Raw genomic sequence first — 27,888 nt, forward strand, 5'->3', positions numbered from 1 at the left:
ACATTCTTGATCATAATGACAATAGCAGCTACCACTTACTAAGTGCTTTATGGGTACTACGTATGTACGTCATCACTTGTGTTAATTCATTTGATTCTATGAGGCAGACCACTTTCTAGGTGAGGGAACTGAGGCCCACAGAGGTTGAGGAAACTGCTCAGGGACTCTCGGCTCCCGCAGGTTCCAGGAGGAGTTTTGGACCCAGGTATTCTAATTCTAGATCCCACAGGTTCTCCTAATATATGCAAACATGCACTCTTAACATCTGCTTTTTACTTTTTTTGTTTTGGTATTTTTCATAGTCAATAAATTAAAGAGAATCCAGTTCCTTCTTATTTACCTAATACAAATATAATCTATTAATATTCCCAAAAAATTTAAAAAGGAAGATTTTTCCTTTCAAAAATTGTGCACCAGACTTTCTAGTATTTTGTAATTCAAAGTACCCTGCATGATGCTTTGTCATAACATATTTTAAATTCCTGCCTTTAAAGGTTTAAAATATTTAAAAATCTTCCACCAACCACTCCCTCAAAAGAGACGCCAGCAGTGACAGACGTGACACATCCTACACGGAGCTGTGACTCGGGGAGGGACCGCTGGGAGGCCAACCGGCCTCCAGCACCAGCAACACCACAAATGAGGACAAACACGTGCATGACGGTTAAAGATGCTTGGCCCATGTACGACGGGCTCCGTGGTACCGAGAGGATACCATTTGGTATTTTTCACAATTCATTTTCATCCTACCACCAAGCACTTGCTGTTTGTGATCACCGACTCAGAAGATAAAACTGTTTGGATATATCTGTATTTCATCTTATTAAATGTCTCTTTGTTTATTAGCTCTAGCAATTGACATTTAATCTTTGACACTGAGAATTCTTGAGATTAAAGAAAAAGAAAAAATAAGCTGGCTGCCAAACCTAAATGAAAGTATGAACCACTCTTCAAAAAAAGTTTATTTATCTTAACTTGACAGAATTATGTAAACAACAGGTCAAATAACAACAGATTTGAACAAATGTATTAGCTATGAAAACATGCATTATTTCCTTGTCCACTTAAATCATGCTTTTTTTTTTTTTTTAGATTAGTGAGAAATTAGCTATGGACCACAAACACTCTTTGTCAGGAGGGAAGAAATCCTACAACTTAATGGTTGTCACTGGCATGTTAACAGGACAACATGAATTTAAAGATATCTGAGAGGCTGCATCCACCTCCAGGGTGTTCACAAACAAAAATTTTTTTTGCGCAGAATCCCATTTGCTACACTTAATACAACAGTTCTGAGACATGCTTTTTCCTCTCTTGGATAGACTTCCTGGTCTCTGATTTTTCTATTCTGAGTTCAATTTTCTCATGTTTTCTGTTCTACTGGTCACCAGAAGCTGTGACAATGGCCCACTCAGGCTAAAACTTTTTTTTCTTACTCTGTACATGAAGCCTTCAATTACTGCCTGCTGAAGCAGACAGAATCCTATTAGTAAGAAAGACGATCACGGGATGCAGTGCCCTGCCCTAGCTGTATAAAAATAATTAGCCCAAAGTTGACAAATGTGTAATGAAGTCTCACAATGATTATATGTAAGAAATACTAGTTTGAATAAGCCTCCTAACATCAAATACCTAAGCATGGTCATTTGGAGTACTATTTTTTAAAAAATGAAAATGATAAATCCTTATTACTTTGAGTTAATAAAATAGAACATTTTAAACAGGCAGAGTTTGTGAGCTGTAAAAATTCCATTTTGTTGACTGTAAAATTATATTTTAAACTTAAGCCCATTACACTATTAAATTAATATAGAGAAAAAAATTTACATGTAACTCAAGTTTAGAAAATTTATCCAAAGCAATGTATTTTTCCATTATTTTAAAAAAAGTCAGCCAGCAGTATTGCAGTATTTTACTTTAACATTCTGATAAGAGTTAAAACAAAAAATAAGGTACCATCATAATTCAGAACCCTCTATTTTCTACTTTAATGTTTAGAGATGGTATAAAAATTATTCCCCACACTATGTGGTCAGCGATGCCTTCTCTGCCTTTGTGCAGGAGAGCTACAAAGTCAGAGTGCACCTTCTCAGAGAAGACGTGAGACAGTCCAGTTGCTCCAGAGCATTTTTGGTTTGTTTGGTGGGGGTGGGGCAGGATGGGGTCTAACAACAGAAAATTAAATCGTAAAACAAATAAATTCTTACCCCACTGTCTTTGATTCCTTTTAAAATTGTCAACCCAGAAGGAAAGTCATCAAGAATACCTTTCTTTCATTTTTGTAAGAAAATAGTTTTGTATTCCTATTATAAAACTGTTGCATTATAGAATGTTACCTCTCAAATGGTGAAATTAAATAAAACTTAAAGAATTTTTAAAGCAAAAATCAGCTGTGCAGTTTGGTTATTTCTGAAATATCCAAATGTGCTTTCCGCGTAAAAATTAACAGAGGTCCACCCACATTTGTTTTTCAATGAGATGCTGCTCAGAGCCTGCAGAGATCAAAGCAGATAGATAAAAAAGCAGTGCTGCCCTCTAGTGGACAGCCACCGACCTGAGAAAAAACTGACTTCTAAATTGGTTCTACAAATCTTTGTCCTGTTGGAGATCCCAAATTTGTCCTATTGTAGAAAAGACTGAAACCTTGTACTTTTATAGTAACAACTGTTCATACAAAATTTTGTTTCAAGAGAGATTATGTATGGTGACCACAAATATCAGTGCTTATAAAATTAGGGCACCAAGACAACAAATATTATTTTCTGTGATGGTCCTTCAGAATTACCCATTATTCGAATATTGCAGAGTTACCAGAAAAAAACAAATAAAACTAAAAAATAAAGACAATAACCCAAAGGTTGATCAACCTAAGAACAGAAGAAGATGGAAATACCAAAGACCTCACCAGGAAGTGACTGTGCCATTCACGTTTGTAACCCTAGCACTAACCAAATCTGTCACAATGTTCTTAAAAAACAATGGATGTAAAAATAGACTAAAATAAAATCACCCCAAGCATAAAAGTAAACAGAAGAGAAAGAAATAATTTCTAAAATGAGATTATACTATAGAAAGAACTTTAAAATTAAAAATATTAAGTTTAGTTGCTTTGATTTTACCTCAAGATAACAATTTTAAAATAAACTAGAGTGATATGAAGGATCTCAAGTTTAGTAAATGCTTCTATACAGGAAACGAGGCTACTAAAAGAGTACACTAATGCAAGGAAAAAATAGTGGATGAAGGAGTTATACAGTGTGGATATTTTAGGATGGAAACTATAGTATATACACCAGTATTTCCCCTATTAGCAACCATTAAACATGTGTGGACTCACTGGACATAAACAAGGACTCAGTGGATAAGTTTAAAACCCAGAAATGAAACAAGTTGTTCTTCACTTGTACTTCAACTAAATAAAAAGATTTTTATTTTAAACCTGAAAAAAAAATAAAAGGTCTTTAAATGTGTTGATAAATTAAAAAGTTGAGTGCCAGGTTGCCATGGATACAATGTTTCAGTCATAGCACCAGACTTCCTAATATTTACAGAAGTAACAAGAGTAAAACATTTATTCTACTAAGACTGTAATTATTCACAAGTTGTATATGTTCATAACTTGCAAATTAAAAAAGTGACAGGGTAGATAAAATGCAAACCAGAGATTAAGATACATAAGATATAAGAATAAAAGTAACTGATGAAAGCTCTTCTAGGGTCTTAACAGATAATCTAAGAATAAAAATAGAATCAAATTTCACATTTTCCCCTTATGGGGTCAATTTGTTGTTCATGAAAGGGCCAAATGGGTAAGTAGTCTTTTTAACAATATGAATGTTTATGAATGTCAGAATTCCTGAAACTGGGTTAAAGTATAAAATAGCTGAGATTGCTGGAAGACAAACTTTTACTTATAGCAGTCTAAGACTGTTTCATAACTATTCCAACTGTAACAATATATTTTCTTGCTGGAGGACACTGGGATAGATATAGGAAAGAACTAAATCAAACATCTCGCCCTGGCTGGTGTGGCTCAGTAGATTTGAGTTCCAGCCTATGAACCTAAGGATTGCTGGTTCAATTCCCAGTCAAGGCACATGCCTGGGTTGCGGGCCAGCTCCCCAGTAGGGGGTGCATGAGAGGCAACATACATTGATGTTTCTCTTCCTTTTTTCTCCTTCCCTTTCTGTCCCTCTAAAAATAAATAAATAAAATCTTAAAAACAAACAAACATCTCGCTTATTGGTACCCCTTAGTGACTAATCTGTAAAAAGAAAATAAATAAACAGGAAAATACATTTAAAAATTTGGAATGTGGCCATCATTAACTCTTGATAATTCAGGGCAGTTTCACACTGTAGACTTTGGAACCCTTGCCATATAACTACTAACATGCAGATTCCTGGGCTCTGTACAAGATATATTGAATCTGAGTTTTGGGGCTTGGGTCCCAGGAATCTGCATTTTATATAAATTCCCACATGACTTTTTTATACAAAAAAGCCTCAGAGATTTTGGAGGTAGAGCTTTTAGTTTTCTACTTTGTGGTCACTGCACATTGGTACCTTTACCAGAGAGTAAGCAATGCAATAAAAGCAAATGTACTTTGGTTTCTACCTTGTTAAATACAAATGTTTTTCTTCAACTCTCACTTGATTTCTTTCTCAGAGAAGCACAGGAAATTTCTCCTAGACCTGGATGAACTTCAGATTCCACTGCTAGTCTCTAACCTTCTCCCTTCCAGCACATTAAATCTTGCGCCCATTCATAATCCAGTTTACCACCGCTTTTCATTCTGCTGTTTGCATATACTTTACGTATTAGTTTACTAGCACTGTCTTAAATAATAATACATTTCAAGATGTTTACACTGCATAGTACATCTCATATATTTTAACATGAATATCTAACACTAGACATTAAGAAATTCAGCTGCTTATTAATAAATGCTCTTTGATGGCTTTTTGGTTCCCATTTCTGTATTATCTTTATCATGTGGTAACTGTAATTTGGAAAACAGCGAATTGGCACAAGGACCTCAGTAAGATAATTTTATTCTCAAAGAGGCACTTTTAAAAAAAATTAATCTTTATTGTACTTTTTCCATCACCATTTAGTCTCCTTACATTCCCCACCCCCAGCCATCCCCACACTGCTGTCCTTTCTCCTTTTTTGCTCCATCCCCCACCCTCCCCCCAGCTGTCATCCTGCTCTCCATCTACGAGTCTTTTTCAATCAGCAAGGAAGTAGCACAGAAATGAAAACAAAGTTAAAATTTTCAGTAGTATACTGGTTGGTTTTCTGATATTATTGCTCATTTAGAAAATTAAAACTAAATGTCATATAATCTAACAGCAGATATGCTTTCTCAATTGATCTTTAAAAGTGGTTAAGTATATAGAAAATGCTCCTGGTTTTTGAAGTGAATTCCATAAAACCTGTGCTCCTTTAATCGACTTTATCTTAATGGAGACCATTAATGGTGATGTGTTAGGAGCCATTTTCTATTATGCATTCAATTAAAATTTCCACTTTATACTATTACACACTTTTGCATATTAATGAAGACTCACTTTTTTCTAAGCTGATTCTTATACTATGTATTTTTAACTTGATATTTAATGTAAAATATTCACATTTTGAAGCGTAGTATAAGGATAAATTATTCCAAAACTAGACAATGGGAACTCATTCATTGAATGGCCAGAAAAAATACTCTAATGTTTATTAAAGAGTCCTTTTGGAAAGAAAAGATCCTGAAAAATTAAACAGAATGAAAACCAGCCAGGAGTAATTTATTGAACTGAAAATTTAATATCTTAAAACACTAGTAGTCAAAATGTTTTAATACTTTTTTAAAAAGTAATCTTAAATGATTACCGTTGATAAATATGGGAATGGCTTGGTTCTACTCTTCATACACTCAAAAAAGCAGCCGTCACAGAAGAATCAAGAAATCACTCAAAATTATCTTACAGGGATTTCAATTCTACTATTAACAATTAAGTAATATGTAAACTCATTAATCCCACATGGTAATGTAATACTAAACAATACAGTTAAAAACATTAGTTCAACAATGGTAAGGTGTATATATTTGTTATAATATAAAAAGTAATTTCACTTTAAATAAAATTAAGAAAGGTATTGGTACAGATTTTATTAACAATTTTCATTTTAAATTATTACTAAGTACAAAAATATCAAAATGTTAAATATGCTAGGTAATTTTTTCATCAATATCTGTATGAAAAATACCAATTGTTTATTACCTGGAAGCTTTCTCAAATTTAGAGCATTGTTATAACCGCACGTAACTAAAACATCATTTTCACTTAAGTATGATGAGACTTGTGAGGCAAGTCCAGACAGCACAGCCCATGCTTATTACATATAGGCATTTTATCCACTTTGACTCTGTAGTAACGTGAGCTCCTCCCCCAAGCTGCAGAGCCAAACATCAGGCCGCTGTTGATAGGACTGGATTGGAAAAGTGTCAAGACACTGCGGATGTGAATGAGGACCAAGAACATCAAGCGTGAGTGCAGTCTCTGCATTCCAAAGCCAAATACAAATGGTTCTCTGATATGTGTGTCTCCTGCATTAGTATGATAATTGAGAGTTGACTATAATTTAATCTTCTGAACAGGCATTAAGTTCCAAACCACCGCAACAAGTCACAGGCAAACTATGATTTAATAAGAATTACAAAATTGTGCTAAGTGTCTTTCTTAGTCTATTCCTCAACAAAAAGATAGTTTTCATGTTAGTTGTCTTTGAGAAGGCAAAATGGCTATTTTCTTTTAAGAAACAAAAAGCTGGAAAGTTGCCATCACTTTCAGAAAAGTTAAAAACCCACATACGAAACCAAACAATAACTGAGAAGTTCCAATGTAAAGAAGGTTACTCTGTATCTTTTTGTATGTTACAAAGAACATATCAAAACAGGTCTGAAGTATTGCTGGGTACGAGACATGTTAGGTAAAATCTGGTGCTGCATAAGCTAAAAGTTACAGTTAATAACTGATATTTTGGTGTTATAGTAATTTCAATAATTCAAACAATCCATAAATAAACAGAACAACTTCTGACAGATAACATCACACAGGAAAGGAAAAAGAAGTATTTAAGGCAGAAAAGAATTAAAACAGGAACATTCAGAACAAAAATATTTTCACTGAAAAGGCTTCTGTTCATTCCCATATTGAACATTAATTGAAAGAAAAATTTTATTTGCCAGTTTGATTATCTTATATCAGTTTTATTATTTCATCACTGCCCTGAGATAGAGAGGGCCTATGATAAATAAGAAATGGGAGCATCAGACCTTTTCAGCAACTTAAGGACCCTTTTCTCAAAAAACAAAACAAAACAAAAACAAAAACAAAAAAACCCAAACCAAAAACCAAACCAAACCAAACAAACAAACAGAACCCAGCACCCGTCCCCCCTAAAACAAGTCCAGAAGGACAAGTAAATTTGTTTTTTGACTGGCGCACGCAGTTTTCATTCTGTGATGTTTAGTAGATGCTGAGATCAGGTAGCTTTGGATTAATGGCAAATCAAGACTTGAACTCAGGTTTTGCAAGTCCAACGTTCTTCCACAGATAATACAGAATCTCATTCCGATCACCCTCCTTTTCCCCACCACCCATTTCCACACAGATGAAGAGCTTTAAAGTCCATAAGAAGTACTAACTTGTGCAAGATTACTGAGCCCAATAATAGCAGAGCTGAGTCTAAAAAATAGATCACCTGTTGTACTCTTTATATGGGGTCTCTAGCCCCATTTAATTAAAAATGTATTTAAAGGTGACAAGGCATTCTCTTTAATTTTAAGTTTAATATATACGAATAAAATGGCATTAAGTATAACATTAGAGTGGAATGGTAGAGAAATTAGAGATGATTTGCAATGACTTCCCTTAAGATCACAGAGAACTAAGTAACAAGGGGTAATTATTTTATCTTTACTTTCCTTTCCAGCCACAGGCATTCTTAAGAACACAAAGAGGACAATCATAGTAATCGAATTTTCTGCCACCTTTAAGGACAAATGACTTGGACCTCACAATTCAGATGCTCGATGATGAAGATACTCCTGGTCTCACAATGAGAAGCTGCACTTGGCCCTATGCTGGTTTTCTGGCAGTAACCTTCCCTATTACTGGAAGTGACCTTAGGGGACTGCAATCAAGAGGAAATCTGTATGCAGTACCCAAGCTTCCCCCCCTCCAAGTACAAGAAGTTCAAGTCCACTGCTTTGTGAAACAGGTTTTCCTAGAAATGCATTGAATCTGGTGAAATAAGATAAATTCTCCACCATATCTCAAAAAAGGTACCTTTACAAGCCATCAAGCTTATAAGATGCATCTTATAAGATGCAGGTATACTAGCTGTATCTTTCAGGATGGTCCATACCAGTGTGTTGAGGATTCTAAGGATTGTATGAAATAGGAAAGAGGGCCTTACACCAAACCCATCAATCAGATATATAATCAGAGAAAAGGAGGGGGGCATAATATATTCAGGGGCTATTTTCAAGGGAAATTATGGATGGAAAATTATATATTTATACATTGATACAAGTCATCTCCACATCACGTGTTGGTGAACCTACCTGTGTATATTATCTTGGCCAGAAGGAACCGCACCTACATTGGCTACATTTACAACCTTCTGAAGGATCACAGAGGAAGTGAAATTCTGTGGTGCAACGATGATTATAGCAGAAGTTTCATTCATTCCTGTTAGCATTCCTGTAAGAGCAAAAGAAGGCCCCCTTTCACTAATTTCTTTATTAAAATTACATTAAAAACAACTTAAAGCTCATAGCCAAAATGTAAACTTTTTTCCAAGAAGATAAATACCAGAATGTAATTAATTTATAAGTTAATTATCACAAAATTAAAATGATCTGCAACCATTTCAAAAATTAAAGAAAAAATCCTTATTAGATAGGAGAACGTGTAAAAATACAGTCAAACAGCACTCTTAACAAATCTAATTTTAAATACCATAGGATAAAAACATCGAATTACAAAAATGAAATGCTAATTTCAGTCCCTTTAAAATAGACTAAATTAATTTGGCTGATGTAAACTGTTAAACTTCTACTTTTAAAGAATTTTCTCCTCTCCTTTTCACACAAAGATTTCTCTTGCTAAAAATGCTGCTTGAAAACAAATCCAAGTGATTCTGAAATAACTAGCAACATTACCTGACGAATGGCGTCAATACAATGGACCCGAGTTATCTCAACAAGGACTGAAAGTCACTGAACAGGCTCTAAAAAATGTACACTTATCCGAGCTACACTCAGTGGTAACAGTGTTTGCCTAGTGGATGGCACTACAGTTCCTGACAAAACACCAATTGAAATTTCTGAAGCAAAAGCACTGAAAACAAAGAAAATTATGTGAATGGGAAAACCTTAAATCCCAGACACATTTCAAGCAAATATTTAAGATGCCAAGTTAAGCAAAATCATGAACAAAAACCATAGAGTTAACTAACACAAGACATGCCAGTAATATCAAAATTTCATGTAAAAATGTTCACCGAACATATTTAATAACATACCATACACTTGGAAGAAATATTGAGATTTAGGACCTGGATTAAAATAAAACATAATTACAAAAAATGACATATATCTGGATCTGTGACTTAAGTCACTGACACCTAACAATATCTACTAAAAATGGCAGTAATCTTCTGAGATGTTTAATATGTGCACAATACTTTACAAAATGTATGAAAAGAGTAAAATTTGATGTCTTGTTTTCAAAAGACCTGCACCTTCAGGGGCATGTATTTAATTTAGTTACTTATTGCAAATGTAACCCAACGATTTAAAAAATCCGTATGATTAGCAGTCTGAAGACACTAAAGCCTAACACTGTAAAAAGACTTGTCTAGCTTTTAACAAAGAGCAGTTTTTACTAGCCACTTTCGAACTCGGGGACACCAGGTTCTGTCTTAGACTGTTTAACTTCAATATTAGGCAAAAGCTTTAAAAACGACACAAACAGTCAAACGCCGCTTTTAAGTAAAGCGCAGCGGCTGCTGACACAACACTGCTGAGAGACGTGTGTCCTCATTTAGGACTTAAACCTTCTCCATTAAGCTCTATTGAAGAGCAACTGCTGAATAAATGAATGCAACTATGTTTATGTTAAAAGCCTGTTTCCCGCAGCATGTAATTAAAGGAAATGTTGTACAAAGCCAGTACTTTTGTCAAGCTCCTGTAAATGGAAAGATGGATAGCACTCAGAGAAGTGAATGCATTGCTTCATATTTAACCTTAACACTCTTGTCATTAATGGTTTGTCTAACTTGGTCTATAAAAGACAAGGTACTGCTCCATTGAAGTAAAATTAAAAAAATCAACTAAACCATGCTTTTCAGAACAGAAGATTCATTATCGTCAGCTAATGTATTGGCATAAAGCAAAGTAACATCCTATCAAGTAAGGCACACATTCAATCTGCATTCCCACCCCCCTTTATTTTTAACTCATGCTGTTTTATTGTTATAGGCAATTTGTACCACTCAGCATGACAGTGTAAACTGAATCAAGATTAATTTACATGCAAAAGAACACTTAGGAGAGCAGCATGGTAAGCAAATGTATTGTCTCGATTGCTGAGGTGGAAAAAGAACCTGGAAAGAAAAAAAGGTGCTCTAATTAAGGGGCATCAAATATGATTGCTTGTGGTAGTTAAGGGCCAGAAAATAGTAAATGTCTGACCATTTAAAGAATTAGCATCTTGCTAGCTAGGAACCCATAAGATGGATGCATAAATCATAATAAAATTAAGTAAACATTCTACATTTCTTAAACCAGAAATTTTTCTAAATGAATATATATCAGGTATTCTCAAATTAACAAGAAAGAAAATATGCCAAGGTATCATTAAGTTTCTCCTATAAAAACAGACTTTAACACACTATATAGCCTGCTCATACATAATAAAGTTATTGGAAAAATACTTAAAAATTGTCAGGCTACAGAATTTGTTGCTTCATTAGAATTTATTTAAATTTTGGGGAGGCAGTAGATGGCACTTAATTTAGGTTAAGCAGTTGTAATTAACTACTAAAATGCAAACCAAATAATGTAAAAAATAAAATAATTCTGTTTTAGATTTTCAATTTAATTCATGAGGAGAAAATGAATAAGAAGAGGCAGTCTGCAATGAGAACTGGCTTAGGTCTAAATTAAAATTTTTTAGGTAGTTAATGAGGAGAGGTCTTTGTTACTCATAGTACTGAAATCATCCCATGGCTAGATAGATCATTAACTCATGTTGCAAGGCTCAAAACTCAAAGCAATGAAAAAATTATGCTTCTGATGAAGGCTCAGAAGATGAATACTACGAATATGAATAGTATGAATACACAAGATAAACAATCTTCCATTTAGCACACTGACTGTCAACCTAAGAAAAATGCGTCTTTGGCCATGAACTCTAAATGCTAGCTACTGAGAAAAAGTGACAGATTAGACTGCATATTAGAAACAAAACTTTTTAATTAAAATTATTAATATATACAATCTGTTACAAGCATTCTTATTTGTTATTGTACACACTTTTTAATTATGTACATTTTCAGTGTAAACTAGAACATATTCCTCATTTTTTATTTTTTCAGTTAAATCCAAAATAACACATTTAATGCATTTCTTTAGCCTTAGAATATATATATGCCCTGTGAAATGAAGTATAAAGTAAATTCACTTCATTTAAAGTAGAAATATCGGTTAAAACTAGCAGGTAACGGCACACACAGACAGTGCTTACATTTGGTGGCATTTTGCCTTCCAGAAGTTCGCTGTGATAAATACTAAGGGCGGATTTTTATTCTGACTTAGGATTTTCAGCTAGTGAGCCATTTCTAGGTATCTTTTGTGAAACAAGCTAAGCTCGTCCACGATTAGTGTAACAAGCAAATACATGTGTAAAGTTGAGAATTGAGACCTCTATTACCAAATCAGCTGAAATCTACAACTAAAAAGATGCTATTGAAAATCCTCTTTAAACCTGTGGTAAATTTGCCAGCATCAAGTCCCATGTCAAAGAATGAATTCAGGAAGACAGACAGAATGATACAGAAATGCCAAGAGACTTGCGAGGATTTACAAATACTTCATATAAGCAAATTTTCAAATAGCTTTATTCAGAGTAGCCTTTCTGCTCTATTAAACATAGCAAACAGCTGCCAGATTTATTCAGACAAATAATCAACAACCATAGAAGTAAAATGGCAGAAGAAAAAGGAATTTTGGCAACAACTCCGCAGAGGACCGCAGCTGTTCTCCAAGCGCACCTCTCTATGCATTTACGGTTCTGTATGGCTAGTCAGGGAAAAATCCCACAGTCACAGCAGAGCACAAAAAACTTGAAAGAAATTCTAAACCAAAGCTGAGGGAAAGAAAGCGTATAAGATAATCTGCTGCTTTAGATATGCTTTAGCTGCACTTTTCTAAAAAAAAAAAAAAGGCAATATCCCCTTAACAATAAATGTGCCCAATAAAAGTGCCTTATTCAGTCACTTGTGCGCCACTCACCTTGGTTTGCTGAGCAGGTGTAAAGCAGAGAGGCAGGCTTTAGCCAGCAAAGGGCAAGAATAGCAAATGTAAGAATCAATTCAATTTGTCAATAGAAGAATAAAATTACAAAGATGACTATAATTGACTTCCAAGAAAAGCAAATACAAACATGAATTCAGTCATTCATTTTTTTATCACTTAAAAATTAGGCAGAAGAATAAAAGGTTACTGTCCATTTACAGTGAAAGTCTTCTACAACAGGTCTTTTAAACACTGTGGATTACACAGACTTATAGTGTAAAAATCTTCATGCCCTTTTCCTTAGATGCAGGTATTTGTGTGTGCCTAGTACTTTCTGGGAACTTGACAAATGCAAATCAATGAACCCGAGTCGAAGGCATCTTTGTTTGATAACCCCCTCCAGAGAAAAAGATGGCTTAGATTCCCATAAACTTTAAAAAATTGCTGACTACATCATTTAAATATATTCCAGTTTTATAGATAATATCCTTCATCAAACACATAAATTCAAAAGTTACTTTCCCTTACTCATACATACAAGAGGTTATGCTTGACTCTGGGGCAAGCACGAGATATTAATACTTCCATTCTGCTACAAATATTTTCTTTTTAGGTGCAAATTTTAAACCAGTTTATTTAGTTTGGATACAATCTGACAACACAGCATTTCTTTAATCGAGAATCAGGTCAAAAGAAAATGAGTGTTTTAATGCTATAATTAGGACTTCACTTTGGAGGGTAAGTCACTCTAATGTGTGCAAGGAAAAGTAGGTTAGTAGGACATGAAAAATAATTCCATAGTAAAAGAAAAAACAGAAATGTAACATTTATAGTGGTAGGACTTTGGTAAGTCCCAAATTTATGACATTTTCACTAATACAAAACACATGAACATGCCACTAAGTTGACAAATCACAACTTTCAGAATTAAAAAGTTAATTATGAATCAATTTATTACTTTAAAGGTATATTAATCAATTTTCAGATATGCCAGGAAGGCAGACAAACATCACTTTTAAGGTTACTTTATATTGTAAAAGGAAAGCATTACCCCAAACAGGAAGATTGTGCACTGACATCTGTTAATAGCTATATGTATATGGTAATTTATTTTAGAGACCGGCCAGAACAACACTTATTATTTGGGATGTCAGTTTCTAGTAAACCATAGTAATCTCTCACCTTGCTCTTTCTTAAAGTCTTTCTCTGACATGGTCACAGGTAAAAGCAGTTCTCCAACAGGTGGCTGAATATTAACATTGAAGCAATCATCCTTGGTACTAAGAAAGAAACACATGAAAGCTAACTAAATGCTTAATGAACAAACGCTCTTAATACCATGCAGTTAAACAGATGTAATGAAAGCATATGCCATCACAGAAAACAGTATTAAGATCTTGGCTTAAATATCACATCTAAAAAGGCTAGAAAATTTTCTCAATGCTATTTATAGAGAAATACATCTCTTACCCCAATTGGAAATCAGTTTTTCCAGAAATAGTTTATTTTATTTTATTATTTTATATTATTATTTTATTTTATATTTGTCTTTAGAAGGGAAGGGAAGGAGAGGAGAGAAAAATCAATGTATGGTTGCTTCTGGTGCATCCCCTGCTGGGAACTGGCTCCTGCTGGGAACTGGCCTGCAACCCAGGCATGTTCCCTGATGGGGAATTGAACCGTGATCTTTTGGTTCACGGGCCCATGCTCAATCCACTGAGCTACACCAGCCAGGGCGAGAAATATAGTTTTTTAAAAACAGATAATCAGCAAGGGCAAATATCCCCTATTACCAGAGGAATATCTTAGTCTTAAATGATTAAGATTTCTCTTCTAAAGGGTTAGTTTTTAATAAATAAAAACGAGTGACCATACTGTGTTCAGGTATGTGCTAATAAAGTAACACCTCATCTAAAAACTTGTTTTCTTAGAACAAAACCCCGTATTTTCTGGTGGTGTTAGTTGCTGAAATTATTGCGGAACATGTGGTGAAAGTTATTATTTCCAAATATAGGCAACTTTGTACTTGTATCAACTAGGAAAAGAACAGAGTGCATGTGTTCATTTAAATATCAACACTACTCTCAACAGAAATGACTAAACCTGCTTTAAAAAAATTAAGTCACGTGTTGGAAGGTAGGTTGATGAGTGTATCAGTTAGGAATGTGTTTGGCGGCAAATAAGCAGAGAAGGCAACTAACAGTTTCTTGAGATATAGCAGCTTTTTGTTCAGTATTCAACAACTGCTAGAGTCACCAACCAAAGGCTGGTTCAGTGGCTTAAAGATGCTGTTAGGGACCCAGGTTTTTTTGGCTTTCACTCACTAACGTTCATCCTCACAGATGCCACATGGCTGCTGTACTTTTGGGCAACGCTTTATATTCCACTGAAGACGGAAGGGTGACGACAGAAGAGCAGTAAAAACTGAGCCAAGTAAATGTGTTCCTTTTTATTGGGAAAGCAAAAGCTTTCCTGGAAGTCCTACAGGACTCCTACTTCTGTGTTAGAACTCGGCCGGTGGGCAGGCGAACAGGGATATGGGGACTGAGAATAAGAAATACCAAATGTCAGGTTAAGAAACAATTTATTGAAACGTAGGGCAGGGACAAATAATGTAATATGAATAAAGAAAGGATATCCATTTTATTTTGTTATTAAATATTGTATTTTTGTAAGCTGCCTTGTATTTTTATGGTATAGACTGGATTTTTAAAAAATGTTTTGTGAAATACCGAAGGCTAAACAATAAATCCTATTTATTTATTAATTCAATAAACATTTACTGGATACAAACTTTTTTTAAAAAAGATTTTAATTATTTTTTAGAGAGAGGGGAAGAGAGAAAGAGAGGGAGAGAAGCATCAATCAGTTGCCTCTCACACATCCCCAACTGGGGACCTGGCCCACAACCCGGGCATGTGCCCTGGCCAGGAATCGAACTGGTTCACAGTCTGGCTCTCCACCCACTGGGTCACACCAACCAGGGATACTGAATACAAACTTGATCCCCTGCTCTGTGCAACTCTACACACAGAGTTAAAGACAAGTGAGAATGGCCCTTGAAGTTCACAAGTCTAGTGCGAGACATGCTGGTAATAGAACGGTAAGTGCTCCATTAGAGACATGTGGAAATGTTGCAGTCCACGCTGCAGGAGGCAAAGCCAGGTCTGTTTCTAAAAGGAGAGGGGCATCCTGGACACTTCAGACTGGTGTTTTGGTGAGCAGTGTGGCGCGTCATGAGATGAGGCTGGGAGAACACTGCAGGGAATATCACACATGGCATTAGCACTTGTCCCGGTTCTTCCAGGATAGCCCCAGTTTACAGCTGTTGTTCTGGAAACCCGTTCAGCTAATGTCTCCTTTCATTCCCTGAAGCGTTATCATTGGTATGACAAAGTTTATGACTACTTTACTCATATAATTTAAAACAAGGGTGTTCCAATGTTTCTTGAAGCAATAGGGAACTACCAGAAACTTCTGACACTGGAAAATAAATGATTCCATTTGTATTTTAGAAACTCTGGTGGCAATAGGTAGGGTGGAATAGAGGAGAAACCCAAGGCAGGTAGGTCAGTTAGGCATCTAATTCAGTAGTCTAGGCAGGGGGTTTTAGCACTGGATGTGTGCTTTATTTAGTAAATCCTAAAAATGATTTTAAGAGTAAGCTTCTGTTTCCTCCAATTTATTGATTAAGTTGAACAACATGCCCAAGATCATACAGCTAGTGTCAGCACTGGGATTTGAACCCAGGTCCCTTCTGCTCCAAGGTCTGATGAATATACATTCATACTCCACTGTATAAGGCTGCTTCCCTTGGGTGGGTAGGACTGAGCAAAGGGAGGATGGGGGTACTGTACAGTTAAAAGGGACAAATCTGGCGATGAATGGGGGGAAGAGACTGTGTAACTTCTAATGTGAACAACTGGGAGGATGACAACTACTGAAGAAGAAGAGTTTGGGGGATTAAACAAAGTGTTTTGCTTTAACCATATTATATTTTGAGTACCACTGAGTTACCCAGGAAGAGATATTTAGCAGATAATTGGAAATGGAAATGCAAATTAAGAATCAGAAAGCATGTCAGGACAGTATATATGAGTCTGGTACAAATCAGAGTGGTACAGGGAAGAGCTGAAGCCTTTTAAGTAGGTAAGGTCACACAGAAAGAGGATATACCAAGAAAAAGGACAAGGCAGAAACCCTGGGAAGATCAGCATTTGCGTAAAAATGGAAGAACTGCAAGTTGCAGAAGAGACTGGGAAAGTGGACAGGGAGAAAAGCTGTGGGTCAGGTATTGCAAAGAGGAATAAAAAGAAGCAAGAGTAACTGCTGACCATAGCAAGGCAGTGTGGATGGGAGGAGGAATACAGGATGCAGTAAGCTGAATGGGAAATTGGCAGCAGAAAGCAGCAGAAGCTTCAATGAGGGGGCAGAGGCAAAAGAATGTTTAAAGACACCTGAGCATGTTTAAAGGGCGAGAGGGAAAAGCCAGTGAAGAGGAAGAAACAAAGGAATAACTGACAAAGCAAGGTCTGAAGAGGAGGTAAATGAGGTCGGGATTAAGAGCAGGAGCATGAAGTGAACGGGTCAGCCCTGGAATGGACTGGATGCTTCTGAGAACAGTAGAGAAGAGGTGGTTAAAACAAAAGTGTGGAAGGGAGGCCACCTGAAGGATGAGCCCACGCCTGATGTAGTGGGAGGCTAAGTTGCATTAAGAGAAATGTGCAAAGGCTGATGAAGGAGTACATAGACTGGGTTATATATATATGTGAGATATACACAATGAACTAATTTAATGTTAAATACAGAGTTTCACCTTCAAAAGACTGAAAAAAGTCAGTGTTCATCAAAGTGGAAAGTGCAAGGGTCTGCACTGAGATAGAAAGTCCATTGAGAAAGAACCTATTATTTTTTTCTCATTTCTTTTGAACATATTTTTATATATATTTTAGCACATATATAATGTTAGCACAGTAAGCAAAACACACATGTATAATTGAAAAATACATTTATACATACTGGTAATGCATGGAAGAAAGATTTTACTAATAGACGTACAGAATTAAAAAGTTTGGAGGACCAGGACACTTCCACCAAGATGGAGGCGTAGGTGGAAACACTGTGCCTTCTTGTACAACCAAGATTAAAAACAACAAAGTTTTAGCAACAAAAATGCAGCCAAACCACAGAAAATTGAACTATACAGAAGTCTGACAACAACAAACTGGTAAGAGGGGCAGAGCCAGCAGCAGAGCAGGGTAGGGCAGGAAAGATCCACCAGACTGACCTGGGCACTCAACACAGGCGCACAGGCAGCGGGTAGACCCACTGAGGGCTGACAGTGGTCACACATTTGCACACAGATAAACAGGTGAAGGAGCAAGCAGTGAGATGGACTGCACAGGCCCCAGCAGCAGGAAGCAGCAGAGGGGACCACCATTATCCCTCTCTGACCCCACCCACACATACAGTCTCACAACCCAGCGACCTGGGTGGCCCCACCCTGGTGAAAATCTAAGGTTCCTCTCCTCATATGTCACAGGCACGAACAGAGCAAAACATTATGGCACAAGAAGAACTCAAAGCCCCAGAGCCCATAACTCTAAGTGACCAAGAAATAACCAAACTTCCAGATGCACAGTTCAAAACACTGGTGATCAGGATGCTCACAGAACTGGTTGATTTTAGTCACAAATTAGAGGAACATATGAAGGCTAAACTAATTAAAATGAAGGGAAATGCACAGGAAGGAAACCAATAGTAATGGAAAGGAAACTGGGACTCAAATCAAAAGAGTGGACCAGAAAGAGCAAAAAAATGACCAAACAGAAAAATATGAAGAAACAAGAATTCAAAAAAATGAGGAGAGGCTTAGGAACCTCCAGGACATCTTTAAATGTTCCAACATCTGAATTATAGGGGTACCAGAAGGCAAAGAGGAACAGCCACGAGTGAAGAACTTATCTGAACAAATAATAAAGGAGCACTTCCCCAATCTAGCAAAGGAAATAGACTTCCAGGAAATCCAGGAAGCTCAGAGAGTCCCAAAGAAATTGGACCCAAGAAGGAACACACCAAGGCACATCATCATTACATTAGCCAAGATTAAAATGGAGGAGAGAATCCTAGATGCAGCAAGAGATAAGGGGACAGTCACCTACAAAGGACTTCCCATCAGACTGTCAACGGATTTCTCAAAAGAGACCTCACAGGCAAGAAGGGGCTGGAAAGAAGTATTCCAAGTCATGAAATCCAAAGATCTACAACCAAGATTGCTCTATCCAGCAAAGCTTTCATTTAGAATGCAAGGGCAGATAAAGTGCTTCTCAGATAAGATCAAATTCAAGGAGTTCATCATCACCAAGCCCTTATTCTATGAAATGTTAAAGGGACTTACCTAAGAAAAAGAAAATAAAAAAGATGAACAGTGAAAGGACAGCAAACTCAGTTATTAACAACCACGCCTAAAACAAAAGCAAACTAAGAAAACAGCTAGATCAGGAGCAGAACCATAGAAATGAAGATCACATGGAGGGTTAGCAACAGGGGAATGGGAGGAGGAGAAGGGGGGAGAAGGTACAGAAAATAAGTAGCATAGATGGTAGACAGAAAATAGATAGGAGGAGGGCAAGAATAGTAGGGGAAATATAGAATCTAAAGAACTTGAGACATGTGGTCATAAACTAAAGGGGAAGGAATGGTGGGGGAGGGGGTGTGCAGGGTGGAGGGGAATGAAGGGGAGAAATAGAACAACTGTAATGGCATAATCAATAAAATATATTTTAAAAAAAGTTCGGAGGACCATTAGGTGAAATCATTTTACTATGCTCTTTCCTAGTGTCTTCTGTTTAATTGCAGATGGAAGCACAGCAGCCATCTTGTGACCATGAAGATGACTGGCCTATGCTAATGAAAAGGTGACATGGAACAAAAGTTGGAAAGACCTTATATCCTTGAAGACATTGTGAAGCTACCCCAGCAGCTTAACTCCTGACTTCTGTTCCTGTACTAGGAAAATAATAAACCGCTATTTAGTTAATCCACTACAGCTGGGCTTCTGTTACACACAAGTGAATGCAAAATATAATTAATATAACTAATACATAACATACTTTACAAGCGAGTTTCATCTTCTAAGGAAGATTTGGCTTTGACTAAAACAAGCTGGAAAGCTTCCTCTTTATTTTGGAAAAACTTTACTTTCATTCTGTCAGTGTTTTATGATGTCCTTCTGTTTTCTATGTGTTTCCTTTTCAACTATTTCGCCCTTCCCTTTTGTCATTCTCTTCTCTCCCTGCAGCTTTTCTTTGCCTTTGCTCACCTCTCTTTTTCTTCTCATTCCCTTTGTTTGAACATAGGGCTCAACAAAGGTATCATGATATGAACAGGAAATGATACAAAATGAGTAATGATAGACAATAATTTATTAGACAATATTTTACCAGATCGATGAAGTACTATTATTAGGTTGTTCTAAATAGCATAGTTACATGGGATCAAATTGCATAATAGTTAAAGTAAGACAAAATTCTACCTGTTATACATTTAACTGTAATGCATATACTTGTACTGCATATAATCTCACTCCACTCACTCCTAGGATCCAAACTGGTCAATTTTTTAGGTATAAACATTGTGGGACGCAAGTTTCCTCATCTACAAAGTGAGAAAAATGGCACTTAACTTTACAGGATAGTTTTTGATAACTGAATGAAATAACATACCCAGTATACTGCTAAATGCATAGTAGATACTCAAAACTGACATATGTGATAGAGATGTATCATAATTTAAGCATTTGCCTATAGGTTCTCATTTACAATTTTCCCTATTACAAAGCTTATTTAATATTCTTTGATAGATCTATTTGTTCTGTATAAGCACCAATATTTCCCTGGTCTTGATACCTTAAAAAATGAAACTGCTAAGGTAAAGAGTATGAATATTTAACACTTTGATAGATGCTGCAAACTGCCCTTAAAAAGCTGCCATTTACAGTCTCACAAACAATATACGAGAATACATGCTTTTTCCTACCTTCCTTATTAACACCAGATATTAAAATTATTTAAACGTTTTGCCAATCTGACAGGTAAAATGTTATAATTTTTATTTCCCTCACGATTAGTGAAGCTGAGCATCTTATGATTATTGGCCATTTGCATTTTCTTGTAAACTGCCTACTCTTAGCCTTTCTCCAGTTTTCTATTCTTTTTTAATTAATTTTGAAAATTCTTTGCATGGTCTGGTTATTCAACTTTTGTCTGCTAAATATGCTGCAATATCTTCTCCCCATCTCTCACCTGTTAGGGTTATTTATTTTTTCTTCTTTATAGAGAAGTTTAAAATTTTTTAATAGTTAAACCTGTCAATAATTTTTCTCTATATATTTCTTTGGGAGGGGGGCTACTGTGTCTTGCCTAAGACTTCTGCCCCCAAGAGTATGGAAATATTTGTCTATATTATGAACACTTTTATAGTTTTTATGAGTAAATAATGAACCCACCTGGAATTTATTTTAGAGTTATGTGTGGAAGGAAGCTACCTTTGTTTTTCCCAGACAATGGACATCATACCATTTACTGAGTGGGCTGTTCTTTCCACAGTGCTTTGAAATGTTACTTTTATGATACACAAAGTTTTAAAAATTTCTGTTTTGTTTCACTGATTCCTGTGCTAATAGTCAATCATGTTGAATAAAAATATACATGTGGTATTAAAGAGTATCTTTAAATTATTATAGGGGAAGGTTCTTTTTATTGAATTTTGGTTTTGATTTTTCTTGGACATTTTCTTTTCCAGTTGAATTTTAGAAGTTTGCCAAGTTCTGTGAAAGGGCCTATTGAAATGTGACCTATAATCACATAAAATGTGAAGGATAATTTGAGCGAAAATACTGACTCCTGTATAGGGACACAGTATATTTATTATCTTATTTATATCTTCTTTTAATGGCTTTCAGGAAAGTTTTAATTCCCACACAGATATTATATATTTCTTATAAATTTATTCCTTTTGTTGTTCCTATAAATAATTTTATTTATAATGGTTTAAAGTTGGTTATTCCTACTATATAGAAAAGTTAATTATTTTCTTTTTAAAAAAGATTTTATTTATTTATATTTAGAAGGGGGGAAAGGGGGGGAGAAAGTGAGAGAGAGGAACATCAATATGTGGTTGCCTCTCACGTGCCCCCTACTGAGGACCTGGCCTGCAACCCAGGCATGTGCCCTGACTGGGGATGGGAGCAGCAACCCTTTGGTTCATAGGCCCACACTCAATCCACTGAGCTACACCAGCCAGTATTAATGATTTTCATATAATGGCTTGCACACATTTCTAAACTTATTAGCTTAAAAAATGGATTTTCAGTTGATTCTAAGATTTCTGTGTTGAAAATTATATCAAATAGGCCAGACAGCTCAGTTAGTTAGAGCATTTTCCTGACATGTCAAGGTTGAGGGTTCAATCCCCAGGCAGGGTATATACAAGAAATAAGCAATAAATGGATGGTTACATGCAACAACAACGAATGTTTGTCTCTCTCTCTCTCTCTACCCGCCATTCCTCTCTCTCTAAAATCAATAAATAGAATTTAAAAAATGATATTTTTATCTTTCTTTCTAGGATTTATACCTGTTTTTACTTGTCTTTCATATTGGCTAGAATTTCTATTATAATGTGAAAAAACAGTGTTGAGAAAAGCAAAACCTCATTTTGCTTTTCTGACTTAAAAGGGAATGTTTTTGATACTTTATGCAGTGACAGGTAATTTGTATGGCCCAAAAGTCTTTTGCGTTTACGACCCCCAGTGGTCTGCAAATTCATGTGCTACCAGTCTGGGCTTTAAAATCGGGGTGATGCCTTGCAGACTGACATGAATGCTTTCCTTCTTTTCCTTTGTTCTAGAAAAGCTTAAATAGTAGAGAGGTTATTCTTTTTTGAAGTTCTGGTATAATTTAACCTTTTAAATTAATAATTCATAGTTTTCTGGGAAATCATTCATCAATTTAATGGTACAGAATTGCACACAATATTATTTTGCAATTTAGATTTGTTTTATCACCTTTCTCTTTTCTAATCTTTCTTAGGCAACTTTTTTCTTTTTAAAAGATTTTATTTATTTATCTTTAGAGAGGAAGGGAAGGAGAGAAACATCAATGTGCGGTTGCCTCTTGTGAGTCCCCTGCCGGGACCTGGCCTGCAACCCAGGCATGTACCCTGACTGGGAATCGAACCGCAATCCTTTGGTTCGCAGGCCCGCGCTCAATCCACTAGGACTGAGCTACACCAGTCGGGGCCATATCTTTTTTCTTTAATCACGTTAGCCCATAGCTTTTCTCTCTTACTTTTTTTGTACATTTGTGTCTTTTTAAAATTGAGTATTTTCTGTACTGAGAAAACAAGGAATTCTTTGAAAACATACTATCTTAGACAAAGCTTAATAACCGAATAGCTGAATTTTGTATATTTGTGTTTACATCTACTTGTATGTTATCTACATATATATATCTTCCTCTTTGATTTGTCAATTTCTGATGTGTGTATTAAAATACACTATGATCATCACTTTGTCAATCTTGCCTACCATTTAATAGTTTCTGCTTTATATATTACAAAGCTCTGTTATTGAAAAGGCTGTAATTGTCTTATTTTTGTGGAGAATTGGAATGAATAGAAAATTTTAAAAAAATCTAACTGCCTTAAAATTTTTTCTAGTGTTACTATTGCCCTGTTTCCTTTTTATCATCTATCTGATAGTAAATATACACCCACATACATACATTTTATCTTTCATTCTCAATTTTTGTATCATTCTTGTTTAGGTGTGGTTCTTAAAAATAGCATATGCTGAGTTTTGTTTGTTACATGTTTATACAAGTGGAATTTAAACTCCTGCCATGGATCATGGTAACTACCAGGTGCAGCAGGTGTGCCCCTTCCAGCCAACTTACTTTGTTTTCTATTTACCATGTTTTCTTCTCCTTTTGTTTTAAGCTGATTAACTTTTTTTTTTTCAAAGATTTTACTTATTTATTTTTAGAGAGAGGAAGGGAGGGAGAAAGAGAGGAAGAGAAACATTTATATGTGAGAGATACATGAATTGGTTGCCTCTCACACCCTTCCCCAACTGGGGACCTGGCCCTCGACCCAGGCATGCGCTCCGACTGGGAATCGAACAGACGACGACCTTTGGGACTGCAGGCCGGCACTCAATCCACTGGCCACACCAGCCTCGCTTAACCTGATCAAGTTTTAATCACTCCTCTTCTTCTTGTCTCTAGTTGTTTGGAGGTTATAATACATCACATATGCATTATTTTAGTGGTTAGCTTTAACATTTTAAACCCTAAACTTTTTTTACCCTCAGTCAATCCTCTTGCCAAGCACGAAAAGATCATCTCCAACTTTTCCATGTTGGAATTTTGGTTTCAGTTTATTAGGCAAATTAATTTTTTTATTAAGTATGAAGAATTACTTTTACACGTTGATAGATTTTACAGGCAGAGTTCTTTGTCCACTACTTTTTATTAAGTTTTATGTTTTTCTTGGTCTCAGATTGAAAAAAAAGTCTATTACAGTATACTTTGAGTAATCCTTTTAAGAAAGGGTCTGTGGGTGGTAAACTGATGGACCCTTTGTGTGAAAAATGTTGACTTGGTCTCCTCAAAAATTGAAAGGTCATGTCTTTTGACCTTTCTTGTTCACTTACATTCTTGTGCATTTTGAGGTAAGCTGCTTTTTTTTCTCCATTCTGGAAGATACTAGAGTGGTTTTCTCCTTATTAAACATTTCATTCAGACACCACCTTATTTTTTTAAACAATTTTAGCTCACTGATGAGCATCGAGTTTTTTTTTAAGATTTTATTTATTTATTTTTAGAAAGAAGTGAAGGGAGGGAGAAAAAGAGGGGAGAAACATCTATTAGAGGGAGAAACATTGATCTGTTGCCTCCTGCATGTGCCCCAACTGGGGACTGAACATGCAACCCAGGCATGTGCCCTGACTGGGAACCGAACCAACGACCCTGTGCCTCGTGGCACCCTTTGCCGTGTGTTGTGGCGCCCAATGAACTGAGCCACACCAGTCAGGGCAGGATGTCATCTTTTTGGTAGTCACTCACATGCGTCCTGTTTGGCCTTTGATATGTCCTTTTAAGCTGAAGGCTTGTGCCTTACTTTTGCTTGGGAAACTTACTTCTATAATTTATTTCTTTAATTATTTCTTCCTTCCATTGTCTCTTCATTTCTTCTAGATCTCTTACTAAATAAATTGATTCTTTTAACCTTTCTTCCATATTCTCCACGCTGTATTTTTATTCTCTATTCCGGCTGATTTCACTGAGTCCCTCTTTCCTCACAACAATAGATCAGTATTCAGTTGCTGTGTCCACTCTATTGTGCATCCAATGAATTTCTTTTGGCATTACATTTTTAAATCTCCAAAAATACTTAAAAAAATTTTTATTGTTCCTTTTTCAAAGCAAGCAACATGTTCTTGCTTTACAGATGTAGTGTTTTCTTGAAGCAGATGTTAGTTACAATTTTTATCTCTTCTTGTTCTCAAACTGTCTGTTCCTCTCATGGTCAGTGAGTCTTTGCAGCCACCTTGAGCCTTCCCTTCATGATTTATGCTTTTGCTCAAAAGTCTGGTCATTCTAAGTTGTCCATTTATATTTATAATAAAGGACTAGACTTAACACACACAGCAAGTTTGCTACCCATTAACTGTGAAATTTTAGACACATTTCTTAATCTTCCTATGCCTCGGTTTACTCACCTCTAAAAAAGAAATAATGATTATTTCACAGGATTGTTTCATAAAGAATTAAATAAATTACCACATACAATGCAAGTGTTTAGAACAGTACCTAGCACACTGCAAATGCCTGGTGCATGTGGGTGAGTACTACTGCTGTGGGTGTTCTCTCTCCTGGTGGGCTGACTGCAGTTTTCCTAAGTGGGTGAGGTGACGGGCTACATGGACTTGAAGTTGGAGAGCAGGCAGGCAATGGCCTTATCTCTCCACCAACTGACGTAACCCTACTGGTAGAGGGCTTGAGAATATTACGCTATTAGATAGGACTGGGTTTCATCCCATCACTTACCACCCCTGTCTCCTTGCCACAAACTTGAATCCTGCTGTTCTCTTAAACTCCCACGTCCCCACCAAAAGTTTTTCTTGGCAAGCAATTCTCTTTCTTTACAGTGTAATTCTTAGGTTCACAGTTAAATGTGTATATTGCCTGCTGCTGGGGTTAGATTGGAGAACTTCAGGGTGAAAGCAGTTCTTTAATTCCCCAGTGACTGCCGTACCCTAACTTTCCCTTGTTCACTTTGTGCTTGATATTCTGCCAGATCTGTTCGGGCATTGAAGTAATTTCCTCCCATGACTGTTTGCTTTATGGTTGTTATTTTCTGTTATTGTTTATCTGCTCTCATCTGCTTTGTAACAGCCAATAATTTTTCACAATTTCTGGTTAGCTAATGGTTCCTTTCTTCCTTCCATCCTTCTGTCCTTCCTTCCTTGTTCTCTTAAAAAATTATTTTCTGTCTTTTTAATGGATCCTGGGCAAAAAGAAGGGTGGCTGCTAAACTTCAGCCCTTTAACTTGAATCAAGCCATATTATTTTCATACTAGTTAATACATTAACATCTGCTGATTACAAGGATAAGATCTGTTTATGCAATGCATCTATTTTTAGAGATACATTTCTGTATATTATACACATTTCAAATATATTTTGAAAATAAATTTTCAAAATTTATTTTTGATACATTTAAGCAAGGAGTTAATCTGATGACCATTTAAAATACATAGCAAAAAAAGGCACTAATACATCAAGTATTCATCGAACTATATAATAGTTGTATCTATCTATCTTGTATAACTATAATGATTTATAATTAATCTGGGAGCTATTTTGCTCTTGTTCCTTTTCTTTTAATAAACAGAAGTATACCTGAAGGACTTATAGTCCATGTTCTCACCATTTCTGAAGGCTTCTTATCAAATATACTCTTATTACCCATAATTTTATGTATTGATCTGTATAATGTATTTCAAGGAAAAAATTCAGTATCAGCTATTCTTGCTCCACTCCCATTTTTTTCACCCCCATTTTTTTTTTATTGTACCAAGACTAATACAGCACACATCACTAAGCAAAAAAAGCTATTTACTATGCAAAAGGCACAGTCCGTGATTGGCATCTAAGGCCAATTGATCTACCCATTACCACTATCTCCCCACCCCACGAGCACTACTATGAAGCTATTGATTTAAACACTGTGGATCGGTTTCCATTTTCTGATTTTGGGCAGGCCAATTAAGAAAGTGAGTAATTGTGATTACACTGCTTCAGGATCAATTACATTTGATGCAAGACAAAGTGTTCTTTTTGGGATACACGTGCAAAATTTGTTTTGATCCAGTGTGCTTAAAGTGCCTAATGAAATCTAAAATAATTAATGTATACCTCCACAATAGCAAAACATATTAATATACATACTTAAAATAACAAAGGCTATTTTCTTTGAAAAATATTCATCATTTTCTTAAAATTAGCTTAAGAGAAAAACAGTGTTCATGTACATTCCCCAATGTGAGATAAAAATCAAGTATCACCTACACATTTATCTTTAAAAGGACTTAATTAATTGTGAAAGACAAAATGTAAACCTCATCCAATGAATACAGAGGGAATCTACGCAACGAAAACATAGTTTTTAAAAAAAATAATCCCCTTTAAATACAGAAATATAAAATGTTCCTTAGGTAACTTAATGAGAAAAAAATTCTTTTAGTTCTAAATTTTGTCCTAACGTGGTACATGACCTTTGTCATTGGGCTGACATTGTTGGAATGATGGAAATGAATTCACCACTGGTGTTGGAAGCACATCTATTCAGAGTGATGCAACTCATAGTCTTGTGCTCAGTAATATTGATCTGTGTTGTCTAATAGAAAAATAATAAACAATTACTAGGCAATGTTGGGAAAAGTAATCAGTTTTTATATATCACTAATACAGCAGACCTCCCAAAACATAAAGGTGATGATCTGCATAAAATCAATGTGTTATGCTACATTGCTTAGATTCATCTTTGTAGGTTCTCGGCAATAAATGGCACAATATTAGGCTTGAATTACTCATAAAATGAAAAGGCATATGAAGAAGAAAGGTTGACTATATTTAACTACAAACTTATTTTAAAATGTCTATCTCCTAAACTTGGAGGTTTTTACCATAACAAATTCTGCTTTAAGCTAGTAAGCTTAGATAAATAAAATGTCTCCATTCTCTTAG

General features: G+C 35.7%; 1 protein-coding gene across 2 annotated transcripts in view; it reads right to left on the reverse strand.

The window, feature by feature from the left end:
• Positions 1-27,888, reverse strand: part of AP3B1 (adaptor related protein complex 3 subunit beta 1) — a 262,282-nt gene that overhangs the window by 4,629 nt on the left and 229,765 nt on the right. For both annotated transcript variants that reach the window (XM_053664477.1, XM_053664478.1), the window contains 2 exons: positions 13,760-13,857; positions 8,621-8,759 (listed from right to left, as the gene is read on the reverse strand). In XM_053664477.1, the coding sequence (XP_053520452.1) occupies positions 8,621-8,759; positions 13,760-13,857 (237 nt within the window). The remainder of the gene's footprint in view (positions 1-8,620; positions 8,760-13,759; positions 13,858-27,888) is intronic.

Source organism: Artibeus jamaicensis, unplaced genomic scaffold, assembly GCF_021234435.1.
Source record: "Artibeus jamaicensis isolate MK-2021 breed Jamaican fruit bat unplaced genomic scaffold, CSHL_Jam_final contig_373, whole genome shotgun sequence".
NCBI classification, from domain to species: Eukaryota; Metazoa; Chordata; class Mammalia; order Chiroptera; family Phyllostomidae; genus Artibeus; species Artibeus jamaicensis.